Genomic DNA, 17244 nt, shown 5'->3' with positions numbered 1-17244 from the left:
ATATAACAAGGTTAACTGAAGCTCAGTCTAGTCAGCCAACCTGAGACTCTTGCAACTCTGTGCTGGACTGATCCTCAAAAAATTCATAGTCCACGTGGTAATTGATTGTAGTGACTGGATATTCCCCTGGGTGCTGTTGTTCTGTGGGAGTAACTGGATTTGGAATGCCATGTACTTCCCCAATGCACACAAACAACTTTGCCTCATTTTGTAGAGAATCTGCAAAACAGAAGACTAGTATGTAGGGGTACATATAATGGTGCATATATATTCCTGTCTTAGAAATGTGACTATTAGATAAAAAATACAATTCTGTAAACTAGTTACTTTTAAATTAATTTATTGCAGTCCTCTTCTGGACCAGAGTAATGGTGCTCTCCAAAATGAAATCGTGTTTCCAAAATACAAACAAAATAATAAAATGGGCACTGTACAAGTGTCTCACACGGTTTCCATGGTTCTAACAAACAGTACTGGAATTAAAGTGTAGTACAAGTTATAAGCGTACAATTCTTCATTTTGCATGGTAGCAGATGCGATAGCAATAGTGTCAGACCTTGAATCACCCCTTATAGTGTGGTCAATTGAAAAAATAGTTTGATGTTATAGAACTTGATTGGCCTGCACTGTCATGCCGGAGTATTTAGAAATAAACAATGGGCAAACCATCATTTTCATAACATAGTTCTTAGACAAACACAACAGGAAAAGATTATAAGATGAATTCTAAACTGAATTGTATGCATTTAGTGCAATGGCTGAGCATTGGGCTGTGAAGCAGAAACTATTCATTTTGGATAAACAAGACAAAGTACACCATGTGGCCATTATTAAAGCAGCCAAGACAAAGGCAAACGCAGGATTTCTAGAGGGGGCTTTCCAAATTCTTGATTTTAGAGCGAGTATGACCAGTCCATGAAGAGGGCAGAATTAGTACTCAACTAGTTTTAATATACGTCATACAAAATGTATTGTGTATCATAATTCCAGCATATACAGGACCAGCGATCACAATAAGCCATTAGATGACGCAGTAGGGCCATCCTTCCTGAGCTGGATGTTTAATTTTAGATGTGGGCACCATTCCAGACTATTGGAGCAAGTCCAGGAGCCTGGAGGAGCAGCAGAAGAACCTAGCACTGCCCTGGATATATACAGTCAGGTCCATAAATATTGGGACATTGAAAGAATTTTCAGATTTTGGCCTCTATTCACCACCACAATGGTTTTGAAATGAAACAAACAAGATGTACTTTAACTGCAGACTTTCAGATTTAATTTGAGGGTAATTACATCCAAACCGGGTGAACGGTGTAGGAATTACAACAGTTTCAATATGTGCCTCCAGGGGCCAAAAGTAATGGGACTATCAACTCAAAAGCTATTTCATGGACAGGTGTGGGCTATTCCCTCCTTATTTCATTATCAATTAAGCAGGTAAAAGGTCTGGAGTTGATTCTAGGTGTGACATTTGCATTTGGAATCAGTTGCTGTCGACTCTCAATATGAGATCCAAAGAGCTGTCACTATCAGTGAAGCAAGCCATCATTAGGCTGAAAAATCAAAACAAACCCATCAGAGAGATAGCAAAAACATTAGGTGTGGCCAAATCAACTGTTTGGAACATTCTTAAAAAGAAAGAATGCACCGGAGAGCTCAGCAACACCAAAAGACCCGGAAGACCACGGAAAACAACTGTGGTGGATCACAAAAGAATTATTTCCCTGGTGAAGAAAAACCCCTTCACAACAGTTGGCCAAATCAAGAACACTCTCCAGGAGGTAGATGTATATGTGTCAAAGTCAACAATCAAGAGAAGACTTCACAAGAGTGAATATAGAGGGTTCACCACAAGATGCAAACCATTGGTGAGCCACAAAAACAGGAAGACCAGATTAGAGTTTGCCAAACAACATCTAAAAAAGCCATTACAGTTCTGGAACAACATCCTATTGACAGATGAGACAAAGATCAACTTGTACCAGAGTGATGGGAAGAGAAGAGAAGGAAAGGAACTGCTCATGATCCAAAACATACCACCTCATCAGTGAAGCATGGTGGTGGTAGTGTCATGGCGTGGGCATGTATGGCTGCCAATGGAACTGGTTCCCTTGTATTTATTGATGATGTGACTGCTGACAAAAGCAGCAGAATGAATTCAGAAGTGTTTCGGGCAATATTATATGCTCATATTCAGTCAAATGCTTCAGAACTCATTGGACAGCGCATCACAGTGCAGATGGACAATGACCCGAAGCATACTGCAAGAGCAACCAAAGAGTTTTTTAAGGCTAAAAATTGGAATGTTATGCAATGGCCAAATCAATCCCCTGACCTGAATCCGATTGAGCATGCATTTCACTTGACGAAGACAAAACTGAAGGGAAAATGCCCCAAGAACAAGCAGGAACTGAAGACATTTGCAGTAGAGGCCTGGCAGAGCATCACCAGGGATGAAACCCAGCGTCTGGTGATGTCTATGCGTTCCAGACTTCAGGCTGTAATTGCCTGCAAAGGATTTGCAACAAAGGATTAAAAAGTGAAAGTTAGATTTAGGATTGTTTAGTTTGTCCCATTACTTTTGGCCCCTTAAAAAGTGGGAGGCACATATAGAAACCGTTGTAATTCCTACACCGTTCACCTGATTTGGATGTAATTACCCTCAAATTAAATCTGAAAGTCTGCAGTTAAATCACATCTTGTTTGTTTCATTTCAAAGCCATTGTGGTGGTGAATAGAGGACAAAATATGAATATTCTGTCAATGTCCCAATATTTATGGATACAGTCAGGTATGTACATATTGGGCTCTATAGCAGTGCATCCCTAATAGTGCATGTTTTCCAGATCTCCTAGTTGGTGCACAGGTTATTTATTACTATCTGATACATGTTAAAAGATCCACAGGTGGTGCTAATTATTTAATTTGTGATACTGAGAAGAACATGCAACACTAGCAAAATTCTATTATATTACTATTTCTACTGTGGTCATGTGTGTGCTGGGGAGGGGGGTTTCCAGGCAGATGGAAACCCCCCCTGCATTTGCCTATGCAAGAGATAATCAGGGTGACCTCAACTCCATAGAACATTTTTGGGGTGAATCTGAATGCCAACTGCAAGCCAACCATATCACCCAACATCAGTGCCCGACCTCACTAATGTTCTTGTGGCTGAATGGATGCAAAACCCGGAAGCTATGTTCCAGATGTAGTGATAATCTTTACTGGAAGAGTGCAGGCTGTTAGAGCAGCAAAAAGGGGACCAGCTCCATATTAATGCCCATGATTGACAATGACATATTCAGCAAGCACATATGGGTGTGATACTTGACTGCCCACATACATTTGCCCATGTAGTGTATCTTGTTCATTAGTATTAATAAAAACAGTCCAGGCACCATAAGAAGGTGCCAGAATACTCCAATTACACCAGCTCTTACAGGATTGGGTTTATGCTTCCCTATAGTTTTATGTTTAGCTATCCATTACCAAATAATGGTCTTTTTTAGCACCCAATAAACCTAATTACATTATGTGGGAATTTTAGTTACTGGTTTAGGTGCTCATGTAGAGATGGATGGAGTTTGTATCTAAATCACAAGCACAAAATGTACTCCAATGAAAGGAGCATTTTGCTTAGCTTGCAGAGTAAGCCATATATAAGATGTGCCCAACTCGGTAAGGGTAGTATAAGCAACTGCTTTACTCCTGGAGAGAATATTAGTATGTGTCTGGTTTATACCATGGAATGGTAGTAGTAACTGCTAAAATTACAGTACACAATTCATACACAATACAGTGTACAGCGTTGCCCAGGTTGAAGAATGGACCTTGAAGTACACCTGTAGCCTTCATTTTTTTACATTACAGACACTGGAGGGGGGAAATTAGCAAGTGTCAGTGCAGGTGCAGTGTGACAGTTGATCCTCTGACTCACTGCTCTTCTGTTGGAGCTTTGCCTGCCCCCATTGGTACATATCAGCCTGTGCCTTCAAATCAGTGCAGGTCTAGGCACTGAAAAACATCCTGAGCAAATTTGCTTAATCAAAAATTTTAAATCAGAAACTCCTCGGCCTACTTGTTGGGCACCATGTAGACCTCCATGACTAACTTTATATAACCTAGCCAAAAACCTAATCCTGGTCAAATTACACCACCATGCCAAATTTGGTGGAGCTAGGTACAAAACTCTGGCAGAAATAGAAAATGTAATTTAGTTCACATCAACACATGTACCTACCACCTTCAATGCTGTCAGTGGAGGGGGCACGGATACGCCCCCTCGTTGTGCAGCTGCCTATGTTGCGCACTACCTGCGTGTTTGTTGCATCTCTTCAGAGGCCCGTGCCTGAGTGATTTGTCCCCCCTCCCCCCTTGTGCCCCTGATCACCTCCTTTAAAAAGATGAAATAGAAATATGCTTTATTGCTGCAAACTGATTGCTAATATCACTATAATAATGCAAATAAATCGCAGCATGATCAGTACTATAGTATAAGCATAAGTGGGAGGGATGAAGGCACATTCAGCTAATCACAACAAATGCAGATTGCCATCTTCATGTCTTTAGTGCATACTGCATACATGCCCTCTCTAACCCCTATTCTGTTGTCCTTAGCACATTTATATGGATGTGTATGTATTTTTGGTGTTCATTTGAAAAAAATGAATAAAATTTGCAGGAAAAAAAGCTGATATTGCATTTACATCCAACTATATTAGCCCCTTAATGTACAGATCTAGGTCAGTGGTCTATTTTGTTTCTTTCTTTGCCAGACCAAGCTAGGATGGTCTTCTTGTGGTCAGACTGTCAACCATCTCACCTGTCTCTGTGGATGCTCCACTGAATTTATACTTCTCATCAGGCAATATTGAGACATCATCCAATACGCATAGCTTTTGTAGGCTGTCTATAGTGTAGCCTCGATATGCAGGAATGAAGGTCAGAGGATTACCCTGCAGCACAAGGATACGGAGCTTCTGCAAGGTGGCGAGTGTGGGAACTAGGCCAAAGAGATCAGTGAGATCGTTCCAACTCAGGTCAAGGGAAATCAGATTTGGCCTGGAAAATAAACAGACATCTAATTATAAATTGGACCTATCAACTCGTAGGCGTCTTCACCTCATATGCTCTGGCTACGGTGGAGCGAATATTTGGAGGACCACGGGGCCTAAGGCTGCGGGGGGGGGGGGGGGGGGACGACTCGCAGCCTCTCACAGCAACGGAATATGTATAAGAAACTGTTAATAAATAAATAAAATAAATGTGTCCAAAGCCTGTGTTTTTTGGCGCCCTGACGGTGGTTTGGGCAACCTAACCACTACTTTAGATGGGTTTAGACGCTGTGTGCGGCTAATCCCCGTGCTTGTGGGTGCAAATACTACTAACGAGAGCCCGAACTGAGAAACAATTGAATTGCTCTGTCGGGTGCCTATTAGTGTAGATGCCCAGCAGGGGCTGTCTGTAACATTTGGTTTGCGACATTTGTGTTCTGAACCAATGTTTATCAATAAACAAACTCTTACACTGGGTACACATTTTATCACGTGTGCATCGCGGTTGTGTACACCAGATGTTTGTGAACAACGTTGTTCACAGATTTAATCAGGTCGGCCCTGCAGCCCAGCCGATGCTGACATATCTGAAAGACATATTGGTGCATCTGCATGTGTGTACGGGTGACCCGTCGACCGCCCGTACACTTGTTGCAGCCAGGGCCGGATTAACAATGGGGTGGGTGGCGCTACAGCTCCAGGCCACCCCATGAAAATAGGCCCACAGGACATACTGCAGTACAGGCTGCGCTGACAGAAAAAAAAAAAAAAAAAAAGTTTTTCCTGTCACCACCACAGCATTCCGACTCCCTGTCCATTCTGCTGCCAGAATCATCATCTCCCATTCCACCCCCGAAGCCCCGCATACCACCGGGCCTGCTCGTAGATCCGCCCCCGGATAGTTTGAAACTCCGCCCCCAGGCTTGCTGGCAGTCTATTCTGAGGTGCACTAAGCTTCGCCCATGAATCGCGTTTAGCCCCGCCTCCTTATGCTGTATACTTCGGGATGCCCAAGCTCTGCCTGCTCCTGTGTCTTATAAAGCCCCGCCCATTGACCCCTTACCCCTCCTTGGCAAATGAGCTGGGACACTGCAGCCAGACACTAGTAGTCAGAAAACTCATGAAAGTATACATAACCAGAGGTGGGTGTAATGTCTGTGTGTGTATATCTATCTATCTATCTATCTATCTCATATCTGCGTCTCTATCTCATATCTATCTCATATCTGTCTATCTATATATTATATATATATATATATAACATATATGTATGTAAATATGTATGTGTGGATATAATATATATGTCTATAAATGTAAATATGTGTGTGTGTGTGTGTATATATATATATATATATATATATATATATATATATATATACATATACATATATATATATATATATATATATATATATATATACAGGAATCAGTATGATATACCGCCGGACGGGATGCCGCCGGTCAGAAGACCGACATCGGCATCCCGATCTTCTAAATCCCGACAGGGACCAGTAAGTACCATAACCCTCTCCCCCGCTAACTCTTCCCCCGGTGGTGCATAACCCTAACCTACCCCCAGTGGTGCCAAACCATAACCCTCCCTGTGACGCTTAAACCTAACCTTCCCCCCCCCCTCCCACAGCTAAGTGCTAACCAGCCCCGCTATACTCACATTCAGCATCCTGGCTGACGGGATTCCGGCGTCGGGATGTCACCTTCTGTCGGTATTCCGGCGCCGTTCTTGTAGCCGGGTAGTGGCATTCCGATGTCCCGGGACATCTTCAGCTGGGATGCTGCACATCAGGATTATAACTACATCCCACTGGATTAAGGTGGATTAAGGTGTATATGGGCCCCAGAAAGTTGGTTTATTAAGGACCCCTAAGATTACCCCCCTCCATTGTGCTCACCATCCATCCCTTCTGCTGTCTGTCCAGTTTGCACTGTGCTGTGCAGTTCTCCGTCACATGCTGCTCCTCCGAGTCCCGGCTGTACTGCACGGTCGTGCTATATGTGTGTGCATCCGATTGGATCCTTCCCAAGGGGGAGCGTACCGATAAGAAGCCCATAGGCTTCTATTGGGTAACGCCACCTGAAGATGGCATTACCCATCGAGCTTTGTACATATAGGGAATGCGGTAAAACCCCAAAAACCTGAATTTTCAGGGTTTTACAGCATTTTCCCCATTAGTACATCCCGCCCTACCTGTTCTATTAGCACTCTCTCAGGATGGCAATAACAGATTACATTTAAATAAAAAAAATATATATTTTTAATGTTTTTATTTTTTTTTTTCCATTTTAAATATTTTTTTATTTTAAACTTTATTTTTTTTTAATTAACAAAATGTAAAGCCCAACCCAACTCATGCATGCACAGCTGCAGAGCAGTAAGGTAGTCCTTACTGCCCTAGGGCCTGATTCAGAGCCGGTCGCTATTTGCGCTCGCTCGTCCAGAAAATAGGGGTGGCTATTCAAATGAACCGTTCGCTGTTTGCGGTCTGTTCACGCCTCTAGGTCTGAACGAGCAAACAAAACTTGCGGTCGTTTTTTGGGAAACTACGCCCCCTGGCCGCTCGCATCCTACGTCATGTCCGCTATTTATTAGATTAATCGAGTACATCGAACAGCGTATGAACTGCTCGCTATTCTTGTGGTTGGTGTTTGCTACCACAATTTTGCGAGCAGTTCTGGCTAAAAAAAAAACCAGTGACGTGGTCAATGACGCTGCTGTATTAATTATGCACACCCATAAAACGCCCGTTTTGACCTTTAAGCACGCCTGCGTTCGGATCTCCACTCCCCGTTTTCAAGCACCTTCCCCTGTTACCACCAACATACGCCTCATCCTGTCACTCAAATTAGCAGGCATTCGCTATTTTGCGAGCACATGAATTTCGGCCGCACTGACTGGTTCGCGCGTGCGTATAATGATCTGTACGCATGCGCAGTTTGGCAAACATCGCTCGGAGCGAACGAGCTGCCGCTTACGAGTGGCTCTGAATCAGGCCCCTAGTCCAGTATTATCATTGCAGATATTTATTTTTTTTAAAAGGAACAGCTAAAGTAGGCATTTCATTTATTAATTTACGGTAGTGACTAAGGATGTAGGATGAATACTTATAAAAATATGACAATGAACAGTGAACAATTTAGATTTTTTTTCTTTTTCAATTGCAACTATTCTAAAGGTGCGTACACACGGGCCGATTTTCACCCCAAACAAAATCGTCCTGTGTGTCCCGGCAGGGGTGTGATCAGTGTCGTTATCGACACTGAGCACAAACACTGAACGAAATCAAGAACGATTTTGTTCAGTGCCGGGGCTCCCTCCCTCATCCCTGAACATGTTCAACCTGACAATATCGTCAGCTTGGACAGGAGGTTCGGTCGATGAACGGCAAATACCAACTCCAAAGGGAGCGCGCATTGGTAGTTGCCGTTCATCGTTTTGGGGCTGAAACTGGTCGATTTTTTTGGACGACTGAAAGATAATGAAATCGTTTTAATTCAGTCATCCAAAAAATCGACCTGTGTTTACGCACCTTAACACTTAATGAAAGACAGAGAATAGAGGGCCTGATTCAGACCCGGTCGCAAGCGCTGAGCGCTCGCAACCGGGTCGATGTTTGGCCACTGGGCATGTGCACGACAGAGCCAGCTCCGTCGTGCGCATGCGCGAGACCCGGCTAGCGACGGGTGCTCCGTCGCTCCGGGTCTTGCACCAAAGGGGGCGAGCTGTCGATGGTGAGTGACAGCCCACCCCGTTTGGTAGGCATGGCCGGGGGGTGGCTTCACAAATGGAGGCGTTCCCAAGCGAACGCCTGCCGTTTGTGGGCGGCCCCACTGACATCACAAGTGATGTCAGTGGGATAGCTTCCGGCTCTGTTAGAGCCAGAAGCTCTCTGGAGCTTGCGGCCACGAGACCCTACCACAAGGGTCTCGTCGCAAGCCCGATGGTCTTGACCATCGCGACCATCAACCTGGCCGCTCGCTATAGCTGTGGGTGGTTACCCATAGCTATGCGAACGGCCAGGAGGCCGCTCCAAAAAAAACAACAAACGCCCTGATTCAGAGATGGGCTTCTTTCAGAGCGTCCGGCTCTCAATCAGGCCCAGAGTTCATACCATTTTACACAGAAAGCAACTTTTTCTTGTATTTGCGCCACTATAGCCACGCCTATGACACAGGCAACACCCCCTGTGCAGACCACACCCGCACCACACAGGTCATTCCCCCACATCACTAGTTATACCACTGCAGCGACTGTCACACCCCCTGCAGCGGCATGCATTAGGCCCTTCATAAATTTCAGCCCCAGGCCCATGTGGACATTAATCTGGCACTGGTTGCAGGGACCTCCGACACTGACATCACAACTGGGCAGGCCTGCCCTATTGTGATGTCTGCCCAGGCACAGTGAGTGGCCGATTAGTAAGAGTGAATAGCTTACCAATCGGCCATTCTGACTGCAGATCGGTCTGCTTACTGATCTGTTGTCTCAGTGTGTACCCAGCATAAGTTCACTATAACGTAGTGACATTACTGTGATACTAGTAGAAACGGACATTTTGTGTGTTGAACCAATATTCATCAATAAGCAAACTCATAGGGCCTGATTCAGAGCCGCTCGTTCGCTCTGAGCGATGTTTGCCCAACTGCGCATGCGTATGGATCGTTATACGCATGCGCGAACCAGTCAGTGCGGCCGAAAATCTTTTGTTCGCTAAATAGCGAATGCCTGCTAATATGAGTGACAGGAGGAGGCTTATGTGGGTGGAACAGGGGAAGGTGCTTGAAAACGGGGAGTGGAAATCAGAACGCAGGCGTGCTTAAAGGTCAAAACGGGCGTTTTAAGGGTGTGCATAATTAATACTGGCACAAGAATAGCGAGCAGCTCATGCGCTGTTCGATGTACTCGATTAATCTAATAAATAGCGGAAATGACGTATGGTGCGAGCGGGCAGGGGGCGGCTTTTTCAAAATTACAACCGCAAGTTTTGTTCGCTCGTTCAGACATAGAGGCATCAACAGCCCGCAAAGAGTAGCCACCCTCTTTTTGTTGGACGAACGACCGCAAATAGCGACCGGCTCTGATTCAGGCCCTTAGTTCACTATCACTGAGACATAAGTGGAGATGGCCATTTTGTTAGCTGAGCCATTATTTATGAAGCAGACTATCAATTCTGTAATGACATCACTGCGTATACATTATCCATACTATGTCAGTAAAAAATGCCTCAGTGTTTGCGGAAATATATTTTATATAAGGCTGCATCTTGATGTACATTATTTTAGTATTGCATTTCATATTTTTTTTATGAGATGTGGCAACATCTTGTTGTTCAGTAAACTGTCCATTGCTACAATACCGCACCTCAGTGATATAAATAATAACTCACAAAGTAGAATAAGGGTGAAATTGGGGTGTGGTCCATCAAAATGTCATCATGGACGTTATATTGACATACACAATGTCAACATGGTCATGATGTTGACAGTTGGCATATCGAGGAAGCATTTGCACAGTGTTAGAGCCCTAACCTTAACCACATTGTTTCTGTAGACTATGTGACTGTAGACCGACAATGTGACTGTAGACATTCAAAATGTGTATAATGACTATGTCAACATTATGAGTGTTGACATTTTCACTGCTGACATTCTGAATGTCAACATAGTGACTACATACCTTCAAATTGTCCATTATATAATATAACATGAACAAATACTGCCATAGAAGTAGCAAGCGCAATAGCTTTTGAAGGAAGAATAACTTGTACACGGGATTATGTATTCAGCACATAGAGCATTCACAATAATTATTCAAAACATAGACTTTTTGAGCATACTACTGTATTACCTAAAAAGATCTAATTAAGATATTTAATTTTACTAATTGCCGTTTGTCAAGTATTCATACCAGAGGTCTGCAGTCAGGTAGCTAGCTTCTGAGGAACACTGAATTCCATTATAGGCAAGTCCCAAATGCTGTAATAGTGGAGGAGGGTCACTACTAAGATCCTGTAAGCTTGATATGCAATTTGAACACAGCTCCAACACCTGGAACACATAAAAGGATGTTGGATGGAAACCCTGTTTGCTGTAATTACTTCATTGTCAGTGGCACAAAAAGAAGACACAGGATTCAGGATATTCACCTTCAATGTTCTTGGAAGATTAACAGAATTTACGGTTCTTAATTTATTTGCACTTAAAACTAGTTCTTCTAAATTCTGGAATTTAAGCAACTGTGCATCCACTTCTGTTACCTATGCAATGAAGAGATAAGTATATCAGATTCATTCTGTCCTGGTCTGGGACAAACATTAACGACAAATAGCTCGTCATTGTGTAAAATGATAAAACTTAAAGAAACTGTACAAACTGTACATACCTTTACATTTGTGTTATTGTATGTACAATGATCATGCATCTGATTGCAAACATGGGATTATTAAGAACTAAAAAATAGCTAATAAAGGAATAAAGAAAGTGGTGACACACTTTTGAAAGTTGTTTTTTTTCCATCTACTAGAATAGAGATAATAGTCCTGCAGCCCAAGGGTAAAATGTAATAGGCTGCGGCTTTGAGACTTCGGCAAGTCCCGTGGGAGACTCCCGATATTTTAAAGTAGTCTTTTAGTAGGCAAAAACAGGGTCCGACCCCCCTGGATACGCCACTGGGGTACCATCGAGCGGGTCTGAATAATACCCTTAGTTCCTAAATTGGGTTCCAGTTCCAGGTCTTGCATGAGAGCAGTCCCAGGGTATTGGCTTCTGTTAGTCTTACCCTGGATAAATAAAAATCAGTTTCCTGGCCTGAGTTCTGAGTTCCAACTCTGCCAGTACTATATTGTATTGAGTTCTGTCACTGTCTCCAGAGTCCTGGAGTGTGGATTTGGCACTACTGGCCTATTAGGTCAATGGGCCAAGTTACACCCAGAAGGCTTCAGGCTGACACTCCTTGATTCCAGGTCCATATCCCTGCATAACTCAAGGCTGTGGTTTGTATCCATGCCACTAGTGTGCTGGGCTACCTGTGTACCCCATGAGCAAGAACTACATAAATCCTCCTCGTCTCACCTGCACCTCAGTTAAACCCAAGGGTCCCGGGACTGGACCAACATAATCCTAAATCCGTGACACATTTGATTGTATCAACTAATTTTAGGGGCAAAGTTGTAAATGTTCCCCCCAACTGAATGATTTGAACTAATGTAAGCACACGTTGGGCCTGATTCAGCATGGATAGCAATTGCAACAGCATACGCAGATCGGTCGATGGTGCGTACTATGCATACGTATTCACAGCAGTGCGCAGGTTAGCATTGTAATCGCACTGCGATCACGCATGCAGATAGAAAGCCATCACAGAGTGAGTGACTGGACGTCAGCGTTTGGGGGTGGTGATGGGGGACTGGTCGGAGAAACGCAGGAATGCCTGTCCGTTTGAACGCTGTTACATGGGCGTGCATAAATTAGCCACTGCGACGGTATACGCAGCGTGTGTGCTTGTGACGAGCTTGCAATCTCTGAGACAGGTCAGAGCTACTGTAATTCTGCGTGAGGGTCCGATGTTACTCGATGATACCGAAGTATACACAGGAGTGCGAAGTCTTACGGATGTGAGAAAGTGGTAGTGGGCTTCTCTATGACGGCTGAGCGGTTGCAAACATCAGCATATTCTTGTAGCAGAACTGCGTGCTACTCACAACACAGTACATCACAGCACAGTACCTCCTGTCCTGTGAGTCTCCTGCTGCCGCTCCATTGCCTCTGGTAAAGTCACTGCTGAGGATCCTGCAGCTTGCCAATTACCTTTTCCAGCTTGTGGGTGGTCTCACTAATCAGTCAACATGTTTATCCAGCTGTTTAACCCGAGCACCAAACTCCCTAATCTTATCAAATTTGTCTGCCATGGCAAAGTGTGACCCCCATCACTCTGCATTTCAAGTGCCATGAATGGTATAAGCCAGACTGCCAATTACCAGAATGATGCTCCAGCAGGTGAAGGGGGTTGACACATTGATGTCGAAGGGATTGTGTGACAAGCTGCTGTGCAGGGGTGGGGATTGTGTGACAGCCGTGCAGGGGTGAGGGATCGTGTGGCAAGCTGCTGTGCAGGGGTGGGGATTGTGTGACAGCCGTGCAGGGGTGAGGGATCGTGTGGCAAGCTGCTGTGCAGGGGTGGGGATTGTGTGACAGCCGTGCAGGGGTGAGGGATTGTGTGACAAGCTGCTGTGCAGGAGCAGGGCCGGATTAAGGGGGGGGGGGGGTGACAGGGGCAGTCGTCCTGGGGCCCCCCCACACACAGAGGGGCCCCCATCGCTAGTGCACCTGCCGAAGTGGGGACGGAGCCAATATGGCAAGCCTAATTATGTAATGTGCCCGCTTTCATTAGCAACCAGCAGCTCCTGCATGTAAGTGTGTACTGTTTTTATGTGTATGTATGTGTTAGAGTGTATATATGTGTATGTATATATGTGTTATTGTATATGCACTGCAGTATGTGTTAGTGTGTGTATACTGTGTATGTGTTAGTGTGTATATATGTGTATGTATGTGTTAGAGTGTATATATGTGTTATTGTATATGCAGTATGTGTTAGTGTGTATATACTGTGTATGTGTTAGTGTGTATATATGTGTAAGTGTGTGTGTATGTATAAGTGTTAGAATGTGTTCATGTGTGTGTATACGGTATATGTGTGTTAGTGTGTATGTTATATATAAAATATACATTTGCTGCATATATATTTATTATTTTATATATACAAATTTACACTATTAGTGTTGCGCTAATATTCTAAATAATTAAGTAATAACTAAATATGGCAAAAAATGAATTCAAGACACCAAAAGTAGCAAAAAAAAATCATAATTCTTTATAAGAAATGTACTTTAAACAACAATGTGACAATAAAACGTATTAAAAGGACAAACCTTCTGCAGAAGTCTATACAGACTAATCTAGTATACATATATAAGAACCCCCGATTTCTGTAGCTTACTGTATACACATGAATGCCTTTAATAAAGACCATATATAAAAGTCTAATTAAAAACCTATAGTTCTCACCGGATTGCAATTCCACAAAACTGCAAGATTAATGTCCACAATTTCCCACTTGGGAGAATAAAACCTTTGATAATCTCCGTGTATTAATAATAATAAGTGCTGCTGAGGTGTTAAACTCCAAGTCTTATCCAAGCCCTTACTCTGCTCCATGATGCCTCGGCAAGTAATCTCCATGTATCCAGGAGATGACCTCCACTGATCATCCACTGATGACCTCCAGGTGTTTTTCAAAGCGCCTTCTCCGCTCTGTAATTTGTTGCAGGGGCCGCCGTAATATTGTCCCCCAATATCAAAGACGGGTATACAGGTGCTCTTGAAGGAGGGGAAATACTGAGGCTAGCAATGAAGTCAGCCCGTGACCGCCTCTCTCTTTTTACCTTCTTCCGTATCAGACCAAGTTCTGCAAATTAAATCAAAGTGTGGATACCATGTCGCTCATAGGGTCTGATTCAGAGCCGGACGCTATTTGCGGTCATTCGTTCAGAAAAAAGGGGTGGCTATTCAAACGAACCGTTCGCTCTTTGCGGTCTGTTCACGCCTCTATGTCTGAACGAGCGAACAAAACTTGCGGTCGTAATTTTGAAAAATACGCCCCCTGGCCGCTCACATCATACGTCATGTCCGCTATTTATTAGATTAATCGAGTACATCGAACAGCGTATGAACTGCTCGCTATTCTTGTGGTTGGTTTTTCCTACCGCTATCTTGCGAGCAGTTCTGACTATAAAACAACCAAGTGACGTGGTCAGTGACGCTGCTGTATTAATTATTCACACCCTTAAAACGCCCGTTTTGACCTTTAAGCACGCCTACCGTTCTGAATTCCACTCCCCATTTTCAAGCACCTTCCCCTGTTACCACCCACATACCCTCCTCCTGTCACTCAAAATAGCAGGCATTCGCTACAAACGATTTTCGGCCGCACTGACTGGTTCGCGCATGCGTATTACAATCCGTACGCATGCGCAGATGAGCGAACATCGCTCATAACGAACGAGCGGCCGCCTACGAGCGGCTCTGAATGAGGGCCATAATTCCCATGAAAATGGTACCAATATCCAGCAATTTAGAGTGTAATAGTTTATTACACTCTATTACACTCTTTGATAAAGCTTCACGGAAGGAAAGTGAAACGCGTTAGAGATTACTATACATCACTTTATGTTCTCTAAATTGCCGGATACATGGGAACAAAAATTTAAGATAACATATTATATTGTCAATATTATGATTAGGACATATAACCAATTAAGGTCTAGCACGAATGAATATTAATTAAATTAATATTTGCCATTTTGGATGAATTGAGGTTATGCACAGATTATAGTATAAAGTATTGAGCAGAGACAGGGGGGAAGTACAGTCAGGGAGCACTCAGAGGAAGGAGGAGAGAGCACATAACGAGGGGCTGGGGGTTGCCGAACGTATGCATGAAATTGGCTGACTGATGCTGCACGGGTGTCACAAATTTATTTTACAAGTATTCCCTACTGCTGCTAATATAAGTGTTTTTGTTGTAACTCTGCACTGGCAAAATACATGTATTATTAAGATGTCTTTAAGTAAAAGCATTGTCATTTATTTTAGAATCTGTATTTGTGTGAATTATTTCATTATCATTTATAACAAGTAAGGTTTGCAAATAAATCTAGAACACATCGCATTATCAATCCTTAAATTAAGCATTCTCCTTTACCAAGATGGCCGCCGTTTGGTCTTCTGCGCATGCTGAGAGCCATCTTGTAATTGTGTAGGAGCGGTTATGTTCCATTTAGCACCAGAGACTCAGCTGCAGATGACATGCATTACCCTGCATATATCTATTAGATACCTGCACCGCTACCTGCTCAAGCTCTGCTCCATCCATAGTATAAAGTGTATAACTGTGAGTACAGATGTACAAGCAACTTCTACCTGACTTCATTAAACTTCACAGCTGGTTAAGTACTTGGGCTATCTAGTGTAGCGTTCCCGCTAGGCTGTTTTAGCGGGGCGCGGCGCCCTGCCCTCCTTCTGGAGGGCAAAAAGCACCCTGCCCTCCAGGAGGAGGGCAAAAAGCGCCCTGCCCTAACAGCCTGCGGGAGCCGTTCTCACCCGCGGGACGCAGTGTCCCGCGGGTGGAGAAACATGCGGTGACCCGGTCACCGCCGGAGAATAGACGCCGGGCGCATGTGCCCGGCATCTATTCTCCCTGTCTGCAGGGCTTGGGGGCTGCCCGGCGTGTCCGTAAGTGCCGGGCACGCCCCCAAGAGTGATGAAAAGGGGACGCGTCTTATAGACACGCCCCCTTCTCGGTCGCGCGCGCCTTTGGCGCGCGCACGGGCATGCCCTCTCTAGCTCCGGCGCCCTGCCTCCCGCCGGAGCTAGAGGGAACACTACTAGTGTATCTGGATTCTGCTGATGTATAATACTCTGTATAATAGCACACACATATCAACTGGTTATGAGCCAGGAACCTAAATGCCAGAGGCACAGAATGTCAGTACAGAGTGTTATTAAAGAGAAGCCAAATCAGTGCGACTGCATAACTGTTTTCAGTGCACAGCATTTACTCATGAGCTGCATCCATGATGGGGTTCACGAAGCTGAAAGGTTCAGAGAATTACAAGTTTACAATGGAAATACAATTAAAGTGTGAAAGATTGTGGAGAGCCATGGGAACAATAAACTTCAGTGTTAAGTAACATGTTTATTTTATTATATGATAAAATTTCAGCCAAAGACAAGTGGATAGCCCTGCAGGCAGCATATGAGGATGAGGGACTGATGGGAAGAATTAATCTGAGGCATATACTGTATAAATACCAAGTTGAGTGAATTCACAAGTATGAGTCAAAATGATATCCATATCCCAGCAGTTAACGTCTGTAGGAGTCCAAGTCAATGATGAGGAAATTGCAATGGCAATGCTACAGCACTGAGGTGCTTATTCATCATTCCTAAACTTTCTCTGGAGGTAATTAGGTTTAGAACTCGCATGGAGTTCTACCTAATTACCAGAGGAATTCATCATTCCTTCTCTCCATAACTATCTATTCCGAAAAGCTGTCATTTTTGCGATGACAGCTTTTCAGGAAATAGATAGTTATCCCTCTCTACACTAACTTAT

General features: G+C 43.9%; 1 protein-coding gene across 3 annotated transcripts in view; it reads right to left on the bottom strand.

The window, feature by feature from the left end:
• Window positions 1–17244, bottom strand: part of LRRC43 (leucine rich repeat containing 43) — a 53640-nt gene that overhangs the window by 27697 nt on the left and 8699 nt on the right. For all 3 annotated transcript variants that reach the window (XM_088449074.1, XM_088449072.1, XM_088449073.1), the window contains exons 3-6: window positions 11216–11326; window positions 10978–11117; window positions 4823–5061; window positions 41–219 (exon numbers count right to left, since the gene is read on the bottom strand). In XM_088449074.1, coding sequence (XP_088305200.1) covers window positions 41–219; window positions 4823–5061; window positions 10978–11117; window positions 11216–11326 — 669 coding nt within the window. The remainder of the gene's footprint in view (window positions 1–40; window positions 220–4822; window positions 5062–10977; window positions 11118–11215; window positions 11327–17244) is intronic.

The sequence above is a fragment of the Taudactylus pleione genome, unplaced genomic scaffold (genome assembly GCF_031769625.1).
Source record: "Taudactylus pleione unplaced genomic scaffold, aTauple2 ptg000479l, whole genome shotgun sequence".
Taxonomy (NCBI): Eukaryota; Metazoa; Chordata; class Amphibia; order Anura; family Myobatrachidae; genus Taudactylus; species Taudactylus pleione.
The sequence above is the reverse complement of the archived record's forward strand: the minus strand, read 5'-3'. Positions and strand labels throughout refer to the sequence as shown.